General features: G+C 41.1%; 1 protein-coding gene across 2 annotated transcripts in view; it reads right to left on the reverse strand.

Annotated features, from left to right (window-relative positions):
• The window catches only part of SAMSN1 (SAM domain, SH3 domain and nuclear localization signals 1), a 101443-nt gene that overhangs the window by 14520 nt on the left and 65777 nt on the right, over window positions 1-21146 (reverse strand). For both annotated transcript variants that reach the window (XM_076352125.1, XM_076352116.1), the window contains 4 exons: window positions 5716-5787; window positions 4980-5135; window positions 2800-2920; window positions 1217-1368 (listed from right to left, as the gene is read on the reverse strand). In XM_076352125.1, coding sequence (XP_076208240.1) covers window positions 1217-1368; window positions 2800-2920; window positions 4980-5135; window positions 5716-5787 — 501 coding nt within the window. The remainder of the gene's footprint in view (window positions 1-1216; window positions 1369-2799; window positions 2921-4979; window positions 5136-5715; window positions 5788-21146) is intronic.

Raw genomic sequence — 21146 nt, forward strand, 5'->3', positions numbered from 1 at the left:
TGTTGAGGTGCTGGAGCGTGTCCAGAGAAGGGCAACGAGGCTGGTGAGGGGTCTGGAGAACAAGTCTGATGAGGAGCGGCTGAGGGAACTGGGGTTGTTTAGCCTGGAGAAAAGGAGGCTGAGGGGAGACCTCATCGCTCTCTACAACTACCTGAAAGGAGGTTGTAGCGACGTGGGTGTTGGTCTCTTCTCCCAAGTAACAAACGATAGGACAAGAGGAAATGGCCTCAAGTTGTGCCAGGGGAGGTTTAGGTTGGACGTGAGGGAAAATTTCTTTACTGAAAGAGTGGTGAAACATTGGAAGAGGCTGCCCAGGGAAGTGATTGAGTCCCCATCCCTGGAGGTATTTAAAAGATGTGTAGATGAGGCGCTTAGGGACATGGTTTAGTGGACATGGTGGTGTTGGGTTGACGGTTGGACTCAATGATCTTAGAGGTCTTTTCCAACCTCAATGATTCTATGATTCTATGATTCTATGATTCTAAAAAGAAGAGGCTGTGAAGAAGAAGAAAAGATGCTGAAGTGTGAATGTAATCTGGATACGAAGGTGTTTACAAAGAGGGAAAAGAAAGAAGTCCAGATTACAGACATGAGTAGTCTGAAGGATGGTGATATTGAATGTATCTGTGCATGGAAGGAGAAGAAAAGGGCTGGGCTTTTTTAGTAATGTTCAACTGGGCCCATGTCTGGAGCTCCTTTTTCTCACTCACACAGCCTGGACACCCCTGCCATGTTGTCAGGGCCAGAGAACATTCATAGTTCAAAGATATGCTTAAATAAAAGCTTAATGGAAAGGTAAACTGTTTTCATTAAAGACAATGTGTGCCGCTGAGCTTTTGATATATCCTAGTTGTGACTGAAAAAGCTGTGGAGGCAACTTCACATCCCATGAGACTCAAGTTTTTCTTACTCCAGACCTAGTATGTGGGAAGCAACATGTATTTTACTCTGAGGAAAGCTGTGGTATCCAGGTAGATACTACGATGAGTTACCTACCTGGAGTCTATGCCTTAAAAAGCCTTTAACAGCAGTTGGCTTTGCAGCATTGTCTGAACTAAGTCCTTACAGAAGCATTGCAAAACCAGATCGGCCTTGCTTTTAGAGTGTTACATGTGCTTAACAGTTAAAAATGCATTAGTAAACACATTCTTCACATGTAAGAAATGCCCCCCTGGCATTCTTACTGGAAAAGAAGAAATCCTGGTGGTTGACTTACCTTGATTTTCAGAGAGTCGGTGTCATAAGGACTTGGTGTGAAGTCGGTGTGAACTTTGGCTCGACCGCAGAAGGGCCCGCTATAGGGGACTTCGTCATCAAACCGGAGGCTGTCCCTGTTGCTCGTTCCATCTGAGCAGCTGGTCACCCCACCTTAAAGACAGTCAAGTTGAGAGATCTCCTGCACCAAATGCCCAGACATGCAATGCTGCACAGCAGCCGAGAGGAAAGTGTTCAAAAGCACAGAATTAGAGAAAGAGTGTACTCTGTGTGGTTTTGACACATTCCAGGAAAAATACATTCAGTAAAAAGCATACTACAAGAGACAGAAGAAAATAGGTAGGAGACCTTTCATTAACATCTTCCCTACAACAATCTTTTTCTGGTGATGATACTAATAGACTACATATTTTACTTACAGATTTTTTGAAATATTACCTCTGCAGATTAATAAAATGTACTCTAAAAGTGCAATTTAGGGAATTAATTCTGCTGAACTTCTCCTGTTTATTCAGAGAAATGAAAACAAGTACTATAGAAGTTATTTTATTTCATTACAGAGCTAGCTGAAACATCAAAGGAACCTGCATTGCAGAGGGAAATTTTAATCTTATCAACATTTCTGCCTGTCATTTTATCCAAGTTGAGCAATAAAATATCGGCAGAGTAATTCAAGCAAATTTGAGCAAGCTCTGCAATATCCCATCCAAATATGTTTTTAGATAAGAGCAGCAGTGTGTTGGAAGTAAACCCCATATACAATTTTCACAAATCACATAATAGAAAATGATCATAAAAATGGTTTTGTTTGAGGAGATTGCTTAAGTGCACAGCTCCGTCTTGGGGCCAGATTAGCTACTAAGTGCAAATGGTCTGGACTGCAAGTCGAGTCTCCACTTAGGGCTCACGTGGTGCCTGCACTGATGGCACAGCAACGTCATCATGGACAGCTGTGGCCCGTTGCCCAGCAAATGTCCACAGCAGAGCAACGGATAGAGAGGTGGAGGCAAACTCCACTTCTCATCAGAGATTCATCTGCTCTCCGACTGAGACTACCCTGTTGGGGGAGGGTTTTCAGTGGGTTTGCGGAGAAGCAGACTCTGTCTCTCTGCATCATGACCTGAAGCCGTCAGATCAGGGCCCCATCACCCATCATCTCAGAGATACCTCTCACTTTGTCTGCCTCACATCTGCAGGGCGAAGGATGGACTTACAGCCACTACCCCCAGAGAGGATGCTTGTGTGGCTGCACCCAATGATTGCAACCCGATGGGTGCCAGCACCATAGCAGTGATAACCCCAAAAAACATTTATGGCATATATACCAGCAACATCCCCTATAATCCATGTTATTTTTTTACTTCAGTTAATATTTCCACTCTTAAAAACACTCAGCTTATTTCTGGAGAGAGGTATGTCTACCCTAGCTGCCACCCATTTAATCAAATTACACTTTTGTTTGCCAGACTGAAGAGCTCTCTGCTATCACGTTTTTGATCACCAGCTCTGATTGATACCTCAGACTTAAACAATAACAATATTGATCCAGTGACTGAATAAGAAGTACGGATATCTTGTACTTACTAGATGAGCTCTGGCCACTGTTCAGACTGTAGAGACTTTCCATAGAGTCACTGGCTTTTAGGGAGACCTTCTCAGTGTGTATTCCACCACCAGGATCACTGTCATCTTTTCCTTCTTCATTCTTTAACACAAAAATCAGAAGTTAGCCACCAAGAGATGTATTTTAGACAAACATTCGTTTTTTTCTTTTAAATCATCATTGGAGATTAACTCATCATTACACTTTATTAAGAAACACTCTATGAGAGAAAGCATTTTAGAAGTTGATGCCTGGTACTAAGGATGCCCAGCACCACCCCTAGCACCTTATGATCTTGGAGAAATCCCATCTCCTCTCTGCCCCACTCACTTCATTCCACTCCTGCTCAAGCAGCTAAACTGATTCTCCATCTCAGAAAACTGCAATATACCACAGCAGCAACAAAGGCTTGTAATGGGAAATTCACAGGTAGCCAGATAAGGTGTTTTTTCTGATTGTCTCAGAGGAGGAAGTATAAAGTTTAATTCTGAAAGCACATGGTGAAGCGCTAGCTGACGCAGCTGTGTTTTGCATGGAACTTCTGAAAATCATGGGCGCTTGGCGGCAGGCTGGCACCCAAGGCAGGGCATTCTGAAGACAGCTTGCACACGCGTACGGCATCGGTGTGTTCTAGCACCATGCTCGCCACATTGCCCGACCTACACATTGGCCTCAAAATCCAGTGCATTTCGGAATTAAGAGATGCAGGTTTCTCTCACAAAATCTAAGGGTGTATGAAATTGGCCCCTTGAGTTTATAACATTAAATCACACCTCAGGAATTACAGCCTATTCAAAACAATAAGATCCATATTTAAATCACAGGTAAGTTAGGGGTGACATAACAACTAAATGAAATAGTGATGAGCTTTCAAAGGAAGGAATTTCTTCAGCAGATTTCATCACCTTGTCAATGTGCATGATATTCTGATGCAACTGAAACACCCTGCAGTACTTAGGATGCTACGTTATATCTGGGGAAATATTAATTATTCATCAGTTGGCTGATGAAGTCAAGCAAAGATGACAGTGCATGTATGAAGTAGAGACCTATACAGGTATGTATAAGGCATAGCATTGAAATGAAAGACTATATTGGTTTTCAACAAGGACAGTGCTTGTTACACCAGTCAGCAGCATAACCCATAGATTAATCAGTGGGCTGGTATTGATTGTCATCGTCTCCTGCAGGAATGAAGATTATGCTACACGTGCGTCCAACCGGATAATTCATTGAGTTTCTGTCATGTGAATCGTTGCTATAAATGTGCAGAAGGTAAATGTTGAAATTCTGATTTTTCTTTCTTATAATATAAAAATCATGGATTGCAACCTCTCAAATTTTAGCAAAAAATGCAAACTAAACTAATAAAATAGGAATCCTTGTCTTTGACCTCCAAAAACTGTCTAAAGGTATCCTGTGAAACGCTATTTTCTACTTGTGAAGTTTCTTATTTATTTTCCCTACTTATTTGATATTGACACATGTGTGAGATACAATGCAGACTACCTAGATTTTTTAGGATGATTAAGTACGACAAGTCCTCTTTCCTTATGTTTTTTAACATTTGGAACTCACTGACACAACATATTGAGAAAACAGGGTTTGCAGTATGTGAAACATTATATATTTTTTATGTTTAATAAAGATAGGTTCATTAAGATTAGATAAGGTAAAAGCAGATAAGGCATATGAGTTGTCATGCTCTAGGATGCTGGCTGACCTCTACAAAATGAACTTTGGAAATAATTCTTGTACTGAAAGATAAGTTCTTCTAATGAAGCGTTTTGTACAGGTTGAGTATCGGAGTGCCAATGGGGTTCATCCAATACTCCCTTGTGTCCACATCAGGAGATTTTTTTGCAATGCTTATACAAAAGCTCCTTGGTGACAAAGCAAAATTCAATGATGTAAAACTCCTATGTCTATCTTGGGCCCTTAGTGTGTGATGCTTTAACTGTGCATGTGCATGTGTGTGTACATTAACATACACATGAAAGAAAGGGTACATACTAAAAGCTGTTTTAATTCAGTATGTGTTACCATGTTTTTATGGATTGTCATAACTGATGGCAATTGAAACATGAACAGGAAAAATGGACATAACATTTTTACTTCACATGTATTATCATCAAACATGAGATTCTTAAGCTGTATTTACCATCTCCTCGGAGAGTGCCTTGATGTACTTTTTACCCATCTTTTTCTTCATCGTAAGGGAAATGGCTCTCATCTTCTTACCCAAACGTCCTCCATTATTTGCTGCTTTAGTTTGTACTGCATCTCCAATGTCACTTATAGTCTCCAACTCAGATATCTGATTCGAAATAAAAAAGTAAGCAACAACTCACCATGAAAATGAAATTCAGTGTAGAGGAATAGGAATTACAGAAAAATATTAAGGACACCAATGCAGTTAGGATGACAAAAGTCAGTCATAGCCATTTTCCTGGGGGAATCGTGTACCTAAAGAGGTTTGCAGCACACCACTATATGTGTGAATGACAGAAAGAAAATATATTTTATGCTAGAAAATGTTGTTTCCCATTGTTTATTGTCCTTAATCCAAACAAGAATTGAGGGGATTTATGCAGGTTCTTGAAAACAAAAATGATACATCTGTGGGTTACATACACGTGCCTGTTACCTTGGGCATGCACCAACCTGAAGTGCACTTTTGTCTTTTTGAAAAATTGTTTCTAATCTTCCCATCAAAGTACCAAAGTTTAGGTGTGATTCTCTTGTTCGTTTTGGCAAGGGCTCAATCACCCAGACAGATCCAGGTACACAAGCAAAGTTCTCACCAGTGTAAAATTTACACAATAGTTTCCCAATGTTTTTGCATAACTGTTGTGGGAAAGTGAACTGAAGAAAGTAAAACTCTGTGTTATACAGACCTCAGCTGAATCATCTGTCTTTGATACCAAGTGATGCCTGAAACGGTCAAAGCTTCCAAAGCTGCTTGTGCGCTGTAAAAAAAGAGAAGACAAACCTTGACTTACTGATGGTGTTTTGTTCTGTTATTAAGACTTAAATACAACTGTCAAGTCACCTGTTTGTGTTAAAAAGTCCTCCCAGATCAGTGGACCATGAACTACTACATCCAGCTAGAAACAAACTAGGAGGTGACTATAGGGAAAAAAAATTGTGACTGTACAGCCAGAAGCAGAAAAATGAATAAGCGAACAAATACTGCTTCAAATACTAACTAGTTCATGGATATGATTGAGTTCTTCTACATCTGTTTCACATTAATTATACACAGATATCTTTGAGTTACTTCTAGGTAAAATTGCTGTCTGTGAGCTTAGAAAAAAAGGTGTTTCCATAAATATTATACGAGCTATAGAGTCGGTTATGGTGGTGTCAACTGTGGCAATTTGTACAGTTTACTTTCGCAGCTGGGGAGACTGTTTATGGTTCTTTACCAACAGGAATCAGCAAGGACCGCTGAGGATTATGAATACATTTTTTCCAAAATGCATATTTGCAGAGGGAGTAAGTAACAGAATAATCAGGCGGGCCCCTTGTTTTTCTTCCCAATCCCCCAACTCAAAAATCTGATTTTTAAATGTGCACGGGTGCATTTTTTCCCTGTGCCACAGCACATAAGAAAGGCTGTATCACCTGAGCTGTGCATTAAGAGGCCGTGAATGGATTGGTTTTACTTCCTTCTAATTTTCACCCTTTCTGTGTGTGGATACTTGACATGGTAAGGAAGGAAGCGGTACAGCAGATTTTTGCAAGAGAGGTCACACAGAAATACCTGCCAGACATGCCCAGGCAAAATTGTCTGACTCTGCACTGCCCATGGTGGCAAACTGCATAAAATTGGCATTGATGACAAGTCAAAAGTCCCTTTAAGTGTGGCCCTAATAACAGCCAGAATTTGGACATTTATCAACTCTACAGTGTGTTTAAGAGCTTATGTTTATATCTTCACCAATACTCAAAGCTAAATCCAGAACGACTCCTTTTTTTAAAGTTCTTCACTCTTCCATACTGAATGAAAGTCTTTTAATGCAGTATCAGATTTCTTGAAGCAGGGTTTACTGTTATATACTATGCAGTATCATCTCAGTATATTTCTGAGTATTCAAAATCCCCTCTGGAGGGAAAAAACACGTAAGTGATTTCAGACTACCTGGTTACAGGTTTTCCTGTATTTATTCGTCCATTTACCTTGCCCACGTGATTTCAGCCAAACCAGTTCCTTGCTCCATTGCTTTCCTCCCCTCAAGCCACATGAGCCATCTTTTCATCTTTCTAGATGGTTTCTAAAGGGCCCATTGTGCCCCCTTCCCCGGGAGGTCTCCAGCGACCTCCTTTCGCTCTCCATCCCTGAACACCCCAAGCCTCAAAAAGGCCTGTGAGCTCCTGGCTCTGCTCTACCATTACAGCTTTCCAATCTTCTCTACCAGGTAAGAGTTTTCACGAGGTAGCCTCAGAAGAAACTGAGGTAGACCATCCTTTGGGCAACAAAAGAGGAGGAGAAAAGGAGTGGTTTAATAACTGGTCTCACTGCCTGCCTTCATGTTGCAGACACGCTTAATGCTGGCATGAACCTGCTTCCAGAGAAGCTAAGGAGAAATCTCTCAGTGATGATAAGAGGAGCAGAACTGCCCAAACACCAAGTGCTGCAGGGAACACCGCCCTTGCTGCGCCCATCCTCCAGTTCCCTACTCAGGCGGCAAGGTTAGTAACGCTGCGGGAGTGCCGTCCTCTGGAAAGCTGGAAAAACAAAGACCTGTTTGAGCCGAGGCCTAAGTAACGATTTCAGCTGCTGGCAAGTTTCTGAGTGCTGGTATGGCCCCGTACCTGTTCTGCCCACAGCTATTAAGCTGCTGTTTGCTGCTCTGTCTCCTTAACGCTCTCCTCTCCTGGCAGCAGTTAGTCCTCTGCGGGACTCATCAGTAACAGCATCAGGCTCCTGATGCCGCACAGGGTGGTGAGGTGTCAGTCAGGCTTCGCAACCATGATCTTAAGGATGGAGTTCATCAAAATGATACCGGCTACACGGAGCACACACATACCTCCCCTGGGTGTTTCCATCCAGGTAGGACCCCATCTTATTCTGTCCCTGCTCATAAATCACAGGGTTACTATCCATATTAGCTCCTTTATCTCTTACACACAGTCACTTTTAAAGTAAAAATAGTTTGCGGAGGGAAAAAAAAATGACAAAGAAAAGCTATGGGAAACCATGTGCAAATACTTTGTCTTAAAGTCTCCATTTGAGAAGAAGAAAATCAGCATCCCCTGGAACACAACTGAAAATAAAAGCTCCTTGCTGTTTAATTTCCCTGTTTTCCCACACTTATTTATTAACCAGCTACCCCCCTAAAAAAAAAAAAAGAAAAATTAATGTGGACATAGTAGTGGGAGAGGCCTGAGCACAGCCAGATAGAAGAGGAAAGTGTACCCATATTTTGGGTCCATGTTCTAACCACTGCAGCTTAAGAGAAAAAGAAAAAACTTTTTTTTCACTACGTTTCTGGGCCCATCTAACCTGAAAAATATTTCCAGCCAAAGGTTATTTGAAGAAGCTGACCCAGATTTGTGAATATTTTTGGACAAGTAAAATGACATTTACTATTCGCTGAGGGGAAAAAAAAAAAAAAGAAAGAAAAAATCACACAGCTCTCCTCTTAATTGATTGTAATCTCTCTTAAAATCTCTGTTGGCTAAACACTGTGGTTTATTTGTTTGTTTTTACCCTGTGAAATTGAAAAGGACAATTTGGATTGTACACTTTAATTTTATTTAAAATTCCCATAAAGAACTTTGCTATTAGGTAGATGAACAATATCCTTTGACAAAGGGTTAGCTCAGTAGTATGATATAAAAACACAGCCCCAAGGATTATGGTTCTATTAGACAGGATTAACACCTTTCACTGGCTTGTCAACCCAACCAAATGTGCCCTGCAGTACGCAGCGGAAGGGATAGAAAGAGGGAGGCTGGGATTCACAGCAATATTGGGAAAGTATAAAATAGTCTCACACAGCGGTCTCTAAACATACACTGACCTTTCTGCTGCATTCAATCACTTCAAGATGTCTAGTAGGAATAACTGTATATTAAAGTGCAGATGTGCTGCAAATACTTTAAAAGGAACAAGAGGAAAAACATTGTTTATTGTTGGCCTTACCTATAAACAGCTTGAGCACAGGGAAATCAGTTATTCTTTTTCGACCCTTGAAACAACCTTATATCCTACATGTGCAGAAGCCTTGGGCTATTTTGTAGTGTACTTCAATGTTGCTTCATCCCTATTAAATATTAATAAGGGTTACAGGATGAGTTCCACTATTCTAGATAATGGTCTTGTTGCACTGGAGAGCACTAAATAGGGCTGCTTCAGCAATTCTTTAAACTAACTTTTTCCATTAAGTAATCAATAGCTACCACCTTTTAAAAATGTATTCAACCCCATTATACTGATAACGAAAAGCAGATTTAGGAGCTCTGGGCTGCAAAGGGAACAGGACTATTACTTTCGGTAGTATTAGTCACTGCATTAGTGTCAGGGAACACCTATTTTGTGAAGATACAGACAGGCCTTATTTCCAGGTGAAGGGAAGCTTTTAAAGTAAATGCAAAGCTACTAGGAGAAAATATGCTATTGACTTTTGATACCAGGATTCAGCATCCTATAAAGTTAAGTGATTTTTCTGGCTGGATTCATGCAAGAGCTACCAATGGATACGTTAAGCAAATATGAATTTGCTCAGTAAAATCTAATGGAGGCATGGGCAGGGGAGAAACACGTTTATTTTCCCACACAAAGACCGATCAAATAATTTCTACATATCAATGCATTAACTTTCATCCCTTCCCCTTTGGTACACCAAAGTAGCATAATAGAAAATATCAAGGTGTTTTTCAGTATTTTAAATCCTTCTTCCATCTTTTCCTATATCTTCAATTCCCTGAAATCCAGGAACTTTAAATAATCATTTTAAAGGGGTAAGTGCTATGTAATTGCTGTTTATTTTAATATGGACAGTCCGCAGTTGGTGATCGTGTTTGTCTGTAAATAGCCTATCATTTTCCCCAGAAAATGGTATGGTATACAAATAGAGAAACAACAACAAGAAGAGGTTCTGCAATCCGCGTCTTTCTGTTATAAAACATCCTTCCCTTATAGGGCATATCATAGGAGAAGTCAGTTAGTTCTTATGACAAACTAGTCAGAGCTTCTCCGTGTCTAAAGACAACCTTTGAGACAAAACTGACAACAGTCATCCTACTGAATAATCATTATGGGTGATATTCATTTCATATTTTCCTTTGGACAATTCACACTGCTCAGAGTTCTGGTTCCCTGCTGTGAGAAATTCTGGCCCATTATGTTTTGCTTCAAGTCCTATTCAAAATAACTTTTAAGGCCAGCATGACGCAATGGCTTTGTACTGACTGTCTCGCACAAGTAAGTCTCTTCAAATTCCTCCATGCATTTTCATTTTTAGCTTCCATTCATCCTTAGGCTACCCAGACCACGTAAGCTGTACAGGGGCAAACGCAGTCACTGGGAGTAACAAAAAGGGAGCTCAGCATGTTGCCCAATTTCCTCGCCTGCCACAGACACTTGTATTCTTCCCTCTCTCCTCGGAAGAAGCCACAGTAGCTCCCAAGAAGACAGTCTGTGGTTGCTGCTTTGATTGATGGAAATAAGTGGAGCTCAGGGTTGATTCATTTCTTCTATTCTCTGATGCTCCTAGTTCCTTCAGAAGGAGGAGACTACTCTGAGAATGAAATTAAGAGTTACCAAAGTAGGGATGAATATTGCCACTCCGCTAGCTTATCTTCTGGCATTGATAATCAAAGAAATTGTCTCCTACTTTCCCTGAAGGCAAGATAGCAATTTTTAGCTTTTGGGATGTTCTGTGAAAAAACAACAACAACAACAAAAACCCCTTCACTTCTGGATATAGAATGAGAATTTGCATACAAGATTCAGTAACTCTCCAAAGAGTAATAGAGAAGCAAAAAAAGAGAAGACATCATGACCTCCCTACCTCAGGGATTTTTTCCTGTTTACACATTAGTTACACATATAGAACTTGTGACCACTAACCGAGCTATTAATATAACTTTATAGCCCACACGAAACATGGCCTAAACCTTGTACTTAGCCAGTCAAAAGCAATAAAAAAGATACAGCTTGTTCTTGCTAACTCAAATAGGGCAATCTACTGAAATGGCATTTTTAACTGGCTTAAAAATGACTCTATAAAAGACTGGTTGTTATTGTGGTCTGGAACTCAGTAACTGCATGGAGGTGGGGAGAGAGGGGAGCAAAGTGGTCTTTAAACAAAACTGCCACCATGAAGCCTCAGAGCAAACGCCCTAATTTTAATGACGGAAAATGACTGGAAAAGAAAAGCTGTATAAAATAATGAGTTAATCATACTTAACACTCCTCCAGGTCAACAAACTTCGCTCTCCAAAGTAAACACCGAGCGGCTGTTTTATCAGTACCACTATCTGGTACCAGCCTCGGTCTCTCAAGCCTGAACCAATGCTGACACGAAACACGTAGTTCCCGATAACCCAGCCCGTACGTCAGAGTTTCCACTAGAAACTGGGTTCTTGAGTGCTTTCAAAGGGCACCTCGCGCAGGGCAGGCACCGACGCAGCTGAGAGCAAGGGTGAAGCTAGTGTTCATGAAGTTAAACAGGGGTGAGATGGTTTGCGAGGTCTGTAAGTCTTCCTCAGGAAGAGGCAAGCCACGTAGGAAGTCTGAGCAAAAAGGCAATTTCATCTGGCAAAAAATGTGCCACGTTGATTAAACAAGTTTGTGAGGAACTAAATAAGGAAGCAATTTAAGAAACGTCGATCTTAACACTTAAGTTTTTTGCAACTGAGCGTTACAAAATGCGCAAGGGGGGAGGGATCTGACTCCTCTTCCTTTAAATGCACATTGACCCTGAATTTTGAGTACCATCATTCCTGCCCAGCTGCTGCAGAGCACTCGCAGTTCCTGGTGAGAAAAGTCACTCCAAGTGCTCTTCTGGCAGTCTGTCCAATTCTGGGAGTGTGCACACAGGTATTTGCAATAATTATGTAATTAAGACTTTATTATTTATATGACATTTAATTAAAAGTGACTTTCAGTGGCACACAAAACCATGAAAAGAAAATGACTTTAAAAGAAGGTTAAGGATGTGTGACAAACTCAGAGGAGCTATGAAAATGACAGTTAAGGACTTGGCATGATGTGCACTTCTACCTCCCTGCTATCCTTTTTTACCCTTCATTTACACATGGGCAGAAACATCGAGGGACAAGCCTGGAAATCCACCCTCCACAGAACCGTGACTTCAGCAAAGGGGAGCGCTGTCTGAGTAAAGACTGGTTAAACACTACATAAGCACTGCAGGTTTTGATCTTTAATCCCTCAAATACCAATGTCTTTCCTCTCCTGAAACTTTCTCCTCTCCGAACCAGACGAATTCACAGATGAATTCTCATATTTTAAAAATGAATCACCTTGCTTCAATTAAAGTCCTTTCCCTGCTTACTTATACAGCATGATTTTATTAATGCTGTGTGTTATCTAGGTCCTGACTTTGCAGGGTTCAGCTGGATTTCTCGTGCGAGAGAAATTACTCATGTGTGTTTGCAGAATGGGCTTTAAGTGAAGACGAAAATATGTGTGCCCAAAGATGAGCCAAGAAGCACGTAGCCCCCAAGGGCTCAGTTTTAAAGGGAGCCCCATGCCTGTCCAGCACACACGGAGTGGGGCAGCTGGCATACTCCCCCAGCGAAGGTGGGAATCTCCCTCATACGACTACCATGAATGCTCCCACGCCAGAGCAGAAATGGCGATAAGGAGCCTACCGCCTCGTCGTGCTATACATAGACCGCATGCAGAATAGCACGGGAAGACACAGCATATCCGAGGGCTTTGCTGTTCCTTTCAGCAAGCCTGAGAAGCGTCCACAGCTGCCAGCTGCAGCATGTTCGCCTGCCAACCCTGGAGTGGAGCAGCAGGGGACAGGCAGAAAATACTCCTGCCTGGTGTGACAGTGTTTTGGTCAGAGCCTCTGCGACGCAATCACTGTACCACAGCCATACGAGATCCTTTACAGGGGTTATTTCGATGGCAGTGAGAGCCTCCTTGCCTGTCTTACGCTTCGTTCATGCATGATGTGAGAGCTGGTCCTGCTCCCAGGGAGTCGCCGAGAATGAAAGGCAGCTTCTGCATTCCTTGCTAGGGAGAGGCACGTTTTCAGTGGAAGGTGTTCCTTCAAATGACCTCCCAGAGGGAAACAAGATTAAAAAATAACCTTTAAGTCACAGTTAAATCTGACCGTCCCAAAAGCTTGTTTGGTTTTTCTAAAGAGTAAGCAAACTTTAGAAAACCCTTATACAAGTTTTACTGCCGTCCTGCAGTCTTACCCTTGACAACAGGTAATGACCAACAATAAGCTAATTCTAAGAAACTTGGAGGAGGGGGGAGAAAGAGAGTTGGCTTTTATTACTTCTAAATGAGTGTTTGATACATCATGTTGGTTCCCCTGATTAATGTTCACAGCAAACTCAGCCATTGGAGTTGTAATGTTTCTGCAAGCTTCCCTACAGCAAAGCTTAGCCATTAATTCAGTGGCATATGTCAGCTCAGCAGAGCAAGGTCACTCTTCTCTTTCAAGGGGAACCTTTTTAGAAATAATAAAACTGACAGAAAGTTCTTTTTTGCATGCTTTATGTCACCTGAGGTTGAGTGCTGCAGTTAATATCACAGAGCTTATAAACATTCTCATCTTCAGCAGTCTCCAACACCACTGGGCTCTTAGAACCTCAACGTTTTGTGTTTTCTGTTTTTTTTTTTTTTTTTAAAGTAATATAGTGACAGCTTTATGTGGGGCAGATCTACAGTATGTAATCCTAAATGAGTAAAAAATGAGTAAAAAATGAACAAATCTTTTCTTAGGCTCTTTAGAGGAGAAATTTTGGAAGGCACTAAGAGACTGCTGATACTGCAGTATGCATTTAGGATGTTAGTGCTTAGAGAAGAAGATGTAGGATTAAGGACTTTGTCTCCATGGATGCTTGCACCTTTGGCTAAAAGGGAGAAAATCCTAAAATCCTACTGGTCCACCTTGTTTCCGTTTCACTGTTAACTGATACTGCAGGCTAGAAATCTGTATAGGCACACAATGTAATGAGAGCACAAAGTTAATTGATCTATTTATGGAATAATTTTGAACTTGTAAGTAGATAAAGATGTGTTAGTCATCTGTTATGATAACTAATTGCGACTGGAACTTATTTATCGGGATGCAAATATTATGGAGCATGATAAACAAACTAATTAGCTGAAGAATAAGATCCAAACAATAGACCAATTTTTCCCCCTCATTATCTCCCTTCAGACATCCTGACTACACTTGATTAATGAATCCATAGTGAGATTAGCTGAAATTGCCTTAATGGAGATGCAGTACAGTAGAGAAGCAAAATTCAGTGCAGTATCTATCATCAGTCACTGTGAATTTTAGTGTTTCATCAAATCTATATGTCCGTTTATTTACATTATTTTTATCTTAGAAAACGAAACAAAAAAGACTATACTCATTACAGTAGTTTAACTTTTAACTCCTTTAAAATTATGACCAGTGGCACCATTTTTTTCCCCTTCATGTATCCTCCCTTGTCAGAAGGCTGAGTTCCAGTGTTGGCTTATTGCCATCAACAGGCCAAAGTTATCATTATTGTCCAGTTGAAGAAAGCACAAGTGGCACTTCATTGCAGCCTCGCTGGCTTCAAAAACTAGACATGCTTGCACAATATATGCCTGGGAATCTAAAATATGCTCCTTGGAAATTTGAACTCATAAAATAAATTCAATAAGCTTTTGGTTTTGAACCAGTATGGAAGCTGAAAGAAGGTTTCCAGCTCAGGGTTTCCTAATGATTTAGCACTGTGTAAGAATACTTCTTAGTGCAGAAGTTATGATGTGTTAAATTCTGAGTTTTCTTTGTAGCATAAGTTCTATAACTGCAATCCCAGGAAAAAAAATCTAGTCATCTGAAGACAAGATAGCATCCTGATTCTGTTCAGGTCACTCTTATACCAGAAAGGAATGAGTACAATCAACAGCTCACTGTGAGTGCTGGGTACAGCAAATGGTACTAGTCTAGTATGGGCACATCAATTCCCCTCTCCCCATTCGATTATCTCTGTGGCATGGGGTTATTGTGATCACAGCTCAGTGGAAAACTACAGTTTCATCTCATGAAAAACAAAAGTACCAGACGTTTGAAGTGTGTTTTCATTCTGATGCACAACAAAACTGAGACTAAGCTTTTCAACCCTCCCCTGCTCCCATAACCTCCACAAAAACCACGCGTAGCTGAGAGACACTCACCAATGAGATGATGCTACCGAGGCACAGACAGCAGTGAGGGCTTTGAGGTGTTATGTGAAGCCCAAATTCAAGGCCATACTCCAAATCCTACTCAAATGTGGCCTTTCACTGCAAAGGGGATTGTACCATCTACAAGGTTTTAAGCTTTTATGAATGGGCAGAAACATGTCTGCTCTTCCCATTCCCTCAGATACTAACCAAAATACCAAACATAGTTTTCAAACATTTTACCCATGAAGACACAATTACCAAGAGACATTAATCAAACAAGTATAAGGTCCATTATAGAGACAGAAAGAAAATCATGGAAACACCCCAATAGCCAATATCAGAAGAGCCTTGCCATGTACTCCTGACTAGAGCTGACTGCCTGCTCTACCATCATCAGTCATTTCATACACCCTCTACACAGGCTCTGAGCTGCTCATCCACCAGTGAACCATGTCCCCTTTCCAGCTCTGTGAAGTAGTTTTTGGACTTAACATCTGACCTTAAAAAGGAGGCAGACAGACAGAAGTACAGGAGAAAAACAGTGCAGCTGTGGCGAGTGAAAGCCATTCATGAGTGGTAAAGCATCTGCTTTGCACAGGTGAAGGCAGCAGAGAGTCAAGCTGCGTGAGCTCATTCAGCTGTCTTGGCCACTTCGTCATCTCATCTTCACACATCTGCTTTTGGCTGTGCTGTTGCTAAGTGAAGCCGATTTCTTTATCTCACGGCTGCAGGCTGCCAGTGACAAAGCTCCATCTCTGTCAAACTTGGTAAAGGGAAGAGATGAAACTGCACCATAGCTTTTCCATGCTTTCTGGTTGAAGAGCACTCCTATACTGCTTCTCTTCTCCCTGAAGAAGCCATGAGAAACCCTGCAGCAAAACCTAAAACCAAGTAGTCAAGTATTCCAGTAGCCCCATGTCTCACTTGCCTTTCAACATACTTGAACAAACAGCAAACCTACCACACCTTCTGAATGAGGTCAGCATGACCAAGTAGAGGAACTTACAACTTCCTACAGTTCTCAAGGAAGTAACCATTCATCATCCCATAGAAATCAAGGACTGGAGTGTGAGGTTACTTGGTTGTTCTTGTGAAGATTATAAAAGAGGTAAGACATAAAAGGGTAGGAAAGGGAGTAAAACTCCATCCAGAAGACATAAAGGTGCAAAACATTAGATGGATCACTAGGTCTTTTTCCCGGAGAAATCTTCTTGTCATCTTCAATGCTGGGTGATGGTTAGAGATGAGAGACCCTTTGCTGTTGACATTCAGCTTACCAGAAAGATGCCAGTAGATGTTACGACTGGCAACTAAGCAGCCTGAAGACTGTGTACAGGTGAAGTCCTTATCCAGCTTTCTGTGTATCCATGGAATAAACCAAAGAAGTATGGGGAAAAAAGTGGCAGTATGGTGTATAATATGTATAATCAAAGAAGCAGCTTCCCTGAAACAGTTCAAAATCTCCAGACTTTTCCCTAGGCTGGAATTTCAGTCTCAAGTTTAGGAAGAACAAAAAACATAAGAACATGCTCTTGGGCGCACTGTAAGTGGAATAAGATATAAAAAGCTAGAAAGGTAAGAGCAAGCAGGTATGCAGGAGAGATTTCACTTGGGGAAAAAGGTAGATGGTCATTCATCTTCCTGTGGAATATCAACACACATGCACACAGATGCCTTCATCTGGTGTACAAAACAAAGTTTTCCATTAGGATGATTTAAAGGACATATGACTTGCTAAATATTCAGAGCATATATAATCTGTAGCCTGGTGCCAAGCAGCAAAACGTCTAGAGCAAAAACGCTGACATTGCTAATTTGTGGAAGAGAGTATAACTGTTTCTAAGAATTGAAGTAACTCTGCTGTCTCTGTTGCAAGCTTTCGGAAGATAAAGGTTAAGGGATATTGTGATTACAGAGGCCCAGAAAGCTTTTTATTTTCCTTCTCTGCAGTGGGTATTGCCAGGGGTTTCTGCCCACACATCGAGGGGTTGAGTCTTCTGGATGAAGTGTTTGTAGCCACCCACAAATTGCTTATACCAGCTGGCCAGTGATGGCTTTATAATGACTTCAATTTGGATTTACGCTACGACACAGATTACTAGAAGAGTGTTGAAACCTACAGAGACTGTAGGTCACATCCTCTGCCTGTCCTGCCCGTATACAGTTACTGCTTTTTTCCAGCAATGACAGGCATCCTGGCCAATGTTTAGTTGGGGGTATTTGGGGTTTCCTAGAAACACAATATTGAAGTAAGTAAGTCAACTGCTCTATAAAGCTAATTAAAGAATTAGAAGGCAACTAATGCTGATTTATGTCATCTTGGTAGTTATGCTACAGTATTTATCAGAGAGTAGTTATAAATGATGTGGTTGATAGTCTGGTTTCTAAAAATGGCTGGAGAAGGTGGTTCAGACATGTTGAAATGCTCTGGCTTGCTTAGGAAAACAAACAAAGAACCAAACTGGGTTTGTTACTCTAAGCAAAATTAATATTAATGTGAAAATATTCCCCTCAGGAAATTTGCTCTCACTTGTTTTAAAATATTCTGCTGTTAAGCATTTAAGCCCGGATAGTGAAGGAAAACCAAGACCAGGAAGAAATAAGAAATGACCTGAATTTTGCACAAAGTTAGTCAAAATTTAAAAGGTGCTGTAATCAAGGGAACACACAAAGGAGGCCAGGACTGGACCAGGCCACAGATGTCATTTTTTCCTTTGGCACATGAGCTAGTCTAGAGTTGTGTGAGCCCTCAATGAGCCTGTGTGTTGATCTGGGCATCATAATGTGGAGTCTGGACATCCTAATCAGCCTCCTGGCAAGGGGCAGGAGAGAGACAGCTGTTCTTTCCCCACAAAGACCTTGGACCCTTACTTTCTGGTGAGAAAAAAAAATTCCTCAAATTTCAAGACCTTATTAGAAGAGATATCCTAACATATATGTTAAGACACAAACAACTTTCTGAAACTGCTGTTGAAAAAAAACATAAAAATTGGCTGATGATCAAGAAGCAAGATGATAATATAAATGAAGAAAAAATACCAGAGGTAAGAGGAACAGTAATACGATTGTAGAGCCTTCTATTCACACAAGAAAAATAACCCAAGATTAACTCTAACCTTGTTCTAGTTTTTTATGAAGCCTGAGGGAGACAGGAAACACCTTCTGAAGTGTCACCTGCAATCCCTTTTTTCCCCATCTACACATACATGGTTATTACAAGTATCATTTTTTCTTTCTCTGAACCCTCCCTGATAAAGGCCCACAGGTATTTCCACTATAAACCAGGTTCTTAAAACTACTTCCCAGATGTTGTCATCTGTTTCTGCTTATTTAACAGAGTTCAAATGGATTTTGACAAACAGTCTTTCTTCAAAAGGCAATGCAGTAAAGACCTTTAATGACAGAACTATGTGTCATCTTTGCCTATAAGCATAAATTTGCACAGCGGGCAGTACGGTGAAAACAGCTTATCATCAACTCATCACCTCTCATCATTGTTAGAATGAAATGCAAATGGAAACGAACATCACTTCAGTCATGGTTGTGAAAATTAGCATCTGTGACATTAACAGTGGCTCATTTATTATGCACTCAAAATTTCAGGGGGAAAGAAAAGAATATAAAACTTGCTGTTTTCAGAACTCTACCAGTCTTTACTTTTCAAATAAAATTAAAACCCTCAGCTTTCCCCACTTAAGGATAAATCCTAGTTAATATTCTTTAATACTGAGCAATTTCTTCACTGCAGATCTTGTCCTACAGAAGACCTAACTATGTCTTGATTTTTGGTGTTTAGGTTTGCTGTACCTATTTTCTATTTTCTTTTCTTTAATAAGTAGTCCCCATTGGAGAGTCACAAGCCACTGTCTAAGAAAAAAGCAGCACCAAAAAACTTGCTTATAGCATCTGTCTGCACTACAGGCTCCAAACACTTGGGCAAGCAATAAACTTTACTCAGATGACAAATCCCATTGAAATCAATGGGATCACAGCTAATTTACTCATTTAAGTGTTTTCAGGATCAGGCCGTCTGTGAAGAATATATAAAAAGGGGAAATCCTGTCTTCAAGTCTATGGCAAAAATGTGCGTTGATTTCTGTGGAGGCAGGGTTTCTTTTAAAGCTTATAAAAAGGAAAATTATTGGTATGAAATAGTACTAGGGAACAAAGTTGCACATTAAAATATTTCCTCCCATTGGATTTGCCACTATTTTCTCATAACCCTGAAAATAAATACTAGTTTATCACCTAAGTAAGCGAATATTGATTTAATTAGAAGCTTGAACATATTTTTGCCTAAACAAAATGCACAGGCATTGACCCTGAATTGTCTTACACACCAGAAGTAAGCTGAGTTTCAAGCACCAAGCGCATTTGGAAGCAGAATAAGGAAACAAAAACATCTTAAACCTTTAGCATAAACATAGATCAACTGTCATGTAGAATAATGACACAAGGCTTTCTTCAGTCGAGCCAGAAAAAAAAATGGCACAAAGTAGTCTTTGCTTCAGCTTGAAGTAAAGCCAAGAATCATCATGCAGTTCTCAAGTTTGCTATGTCTGTAGGAATTTGAGATAGAGAGAAAGAAATAGGCTCTACCCAGCACATTACATCCCGTGAAGTGGGCAAGACAATGCAGGGATGTTTTACAGATTATTTGCACCTTCCATTGTCATTTGCACCTGGTCAAATGTGTAAACCAGTGTAAAGTGGAATGCAGAGTAGCTGTGAAATGCCTTAATGGTGTTTTATTTGTATGGTGCCAGGATATGGTACCTGCCTGAAGCATATGAAAAGAGAAGACTAGATCCTGTGTAATTTCTTAGAATGTTTTTTCTTACCATCTTACTAAATCTGCTTCATGCCACTCCCCAGATACACTGACATCTGTAACATCTTAAGGGCCAAAGAGGCTAAAATCCAGGTGATTTTAGGGGTCTTTGTTTCATCCTCTAAGTCAACTGCTCTCCTCCTCCCCAGCTCTCTAAGGGGTGGTGGGACAGACTGCACAAACTCATAGACAAAACATATCTAGTAAAAGCATCCTTCCCCCCCACTTGCTACAGTACTTTCCTGCTCTGCAACTAAAACTCCAGCAGTGCAGGAGACACATGCTCTCCCTGCAGTGAGCTGCCGGAGCTGGGCTGACTCCCGCCATCAGCATGACCATGAACCTCAAGGCTAGCTGCAAGACCTTGTTTGTTTGACCTCACCTGCCCACAAATAATACTGCAGCTCAGAACAGCTATGCCATATAAACCAAGCCATGTCTCATCTGGCAGAAAAGAAAGGGGGGCAGGTGAGGACTGAAAGGAAGCGCTGAGAGTGAGCTGCCTCTAGGTGGATGCCCTGATGGGAGATGCACAGGCTCTGTTGTGATAGAAAGTCATTTAAGGTCCTGGATAGACAGATAGGTTAGATTAGACAGGATTGAAATAGAAAGATTAGCCCTTCAACTGGTTGAATTTCTTCAATATAGAATCATAGAATCATAGAATAGTTTGGGTTGGAAGGGACCTCTAAAGGTCATCTAGTCCAACCCCCCTCCCGTGGGCAGGGACATCCTCAACTAAATCAGGTTGCTCAGAGCCCCGTCCAACCTGGCCTTGAATGTTTCCAGGGATGGGACATCCACCACCTCTCTGGGCAACCTGTGCCACTGTTTCACCACCCTCAGCGTAAAAAATTTCTTCCTTATATCTAGTCTATATCTACCCCCCTTTAGTTTAAAGCCATTCCCCCTTGTCCTGTCACAACAGGCCCTGCTAAAATTTTTGCCCCCATCTTTTTTATAAGCCCCCTTTAAGTACTGATAGGCCGCAATAAGGTCTCCCCGAAGCCTTCTCCTCTCCAGGCTGAACAAGCCCAACTCTTTCAGCCTTTCTTCATAGCAGAGGTGTTCCATCCCCCTGATCATTTTCGTGGCCCTCTTCTGGACCCACTCCAACAGGTCCGTGCCTT

Source organism: Aptenodytes patagonicus, chromosome 1 (assembly GCF_965638725.1).
Source record: "Aptenodytes patagonicus chromosome 1, bAptPat1.pri.cur, whole genome shotgun sequence".
Classification (NCBI taxonomy): domain Eukaryota; kingdom Metazoa; phylum Chordata; class Aves; order Sphenisciformes; family Spheniscidae; genus Aptenodytes; species Aptenodytes patagonicus.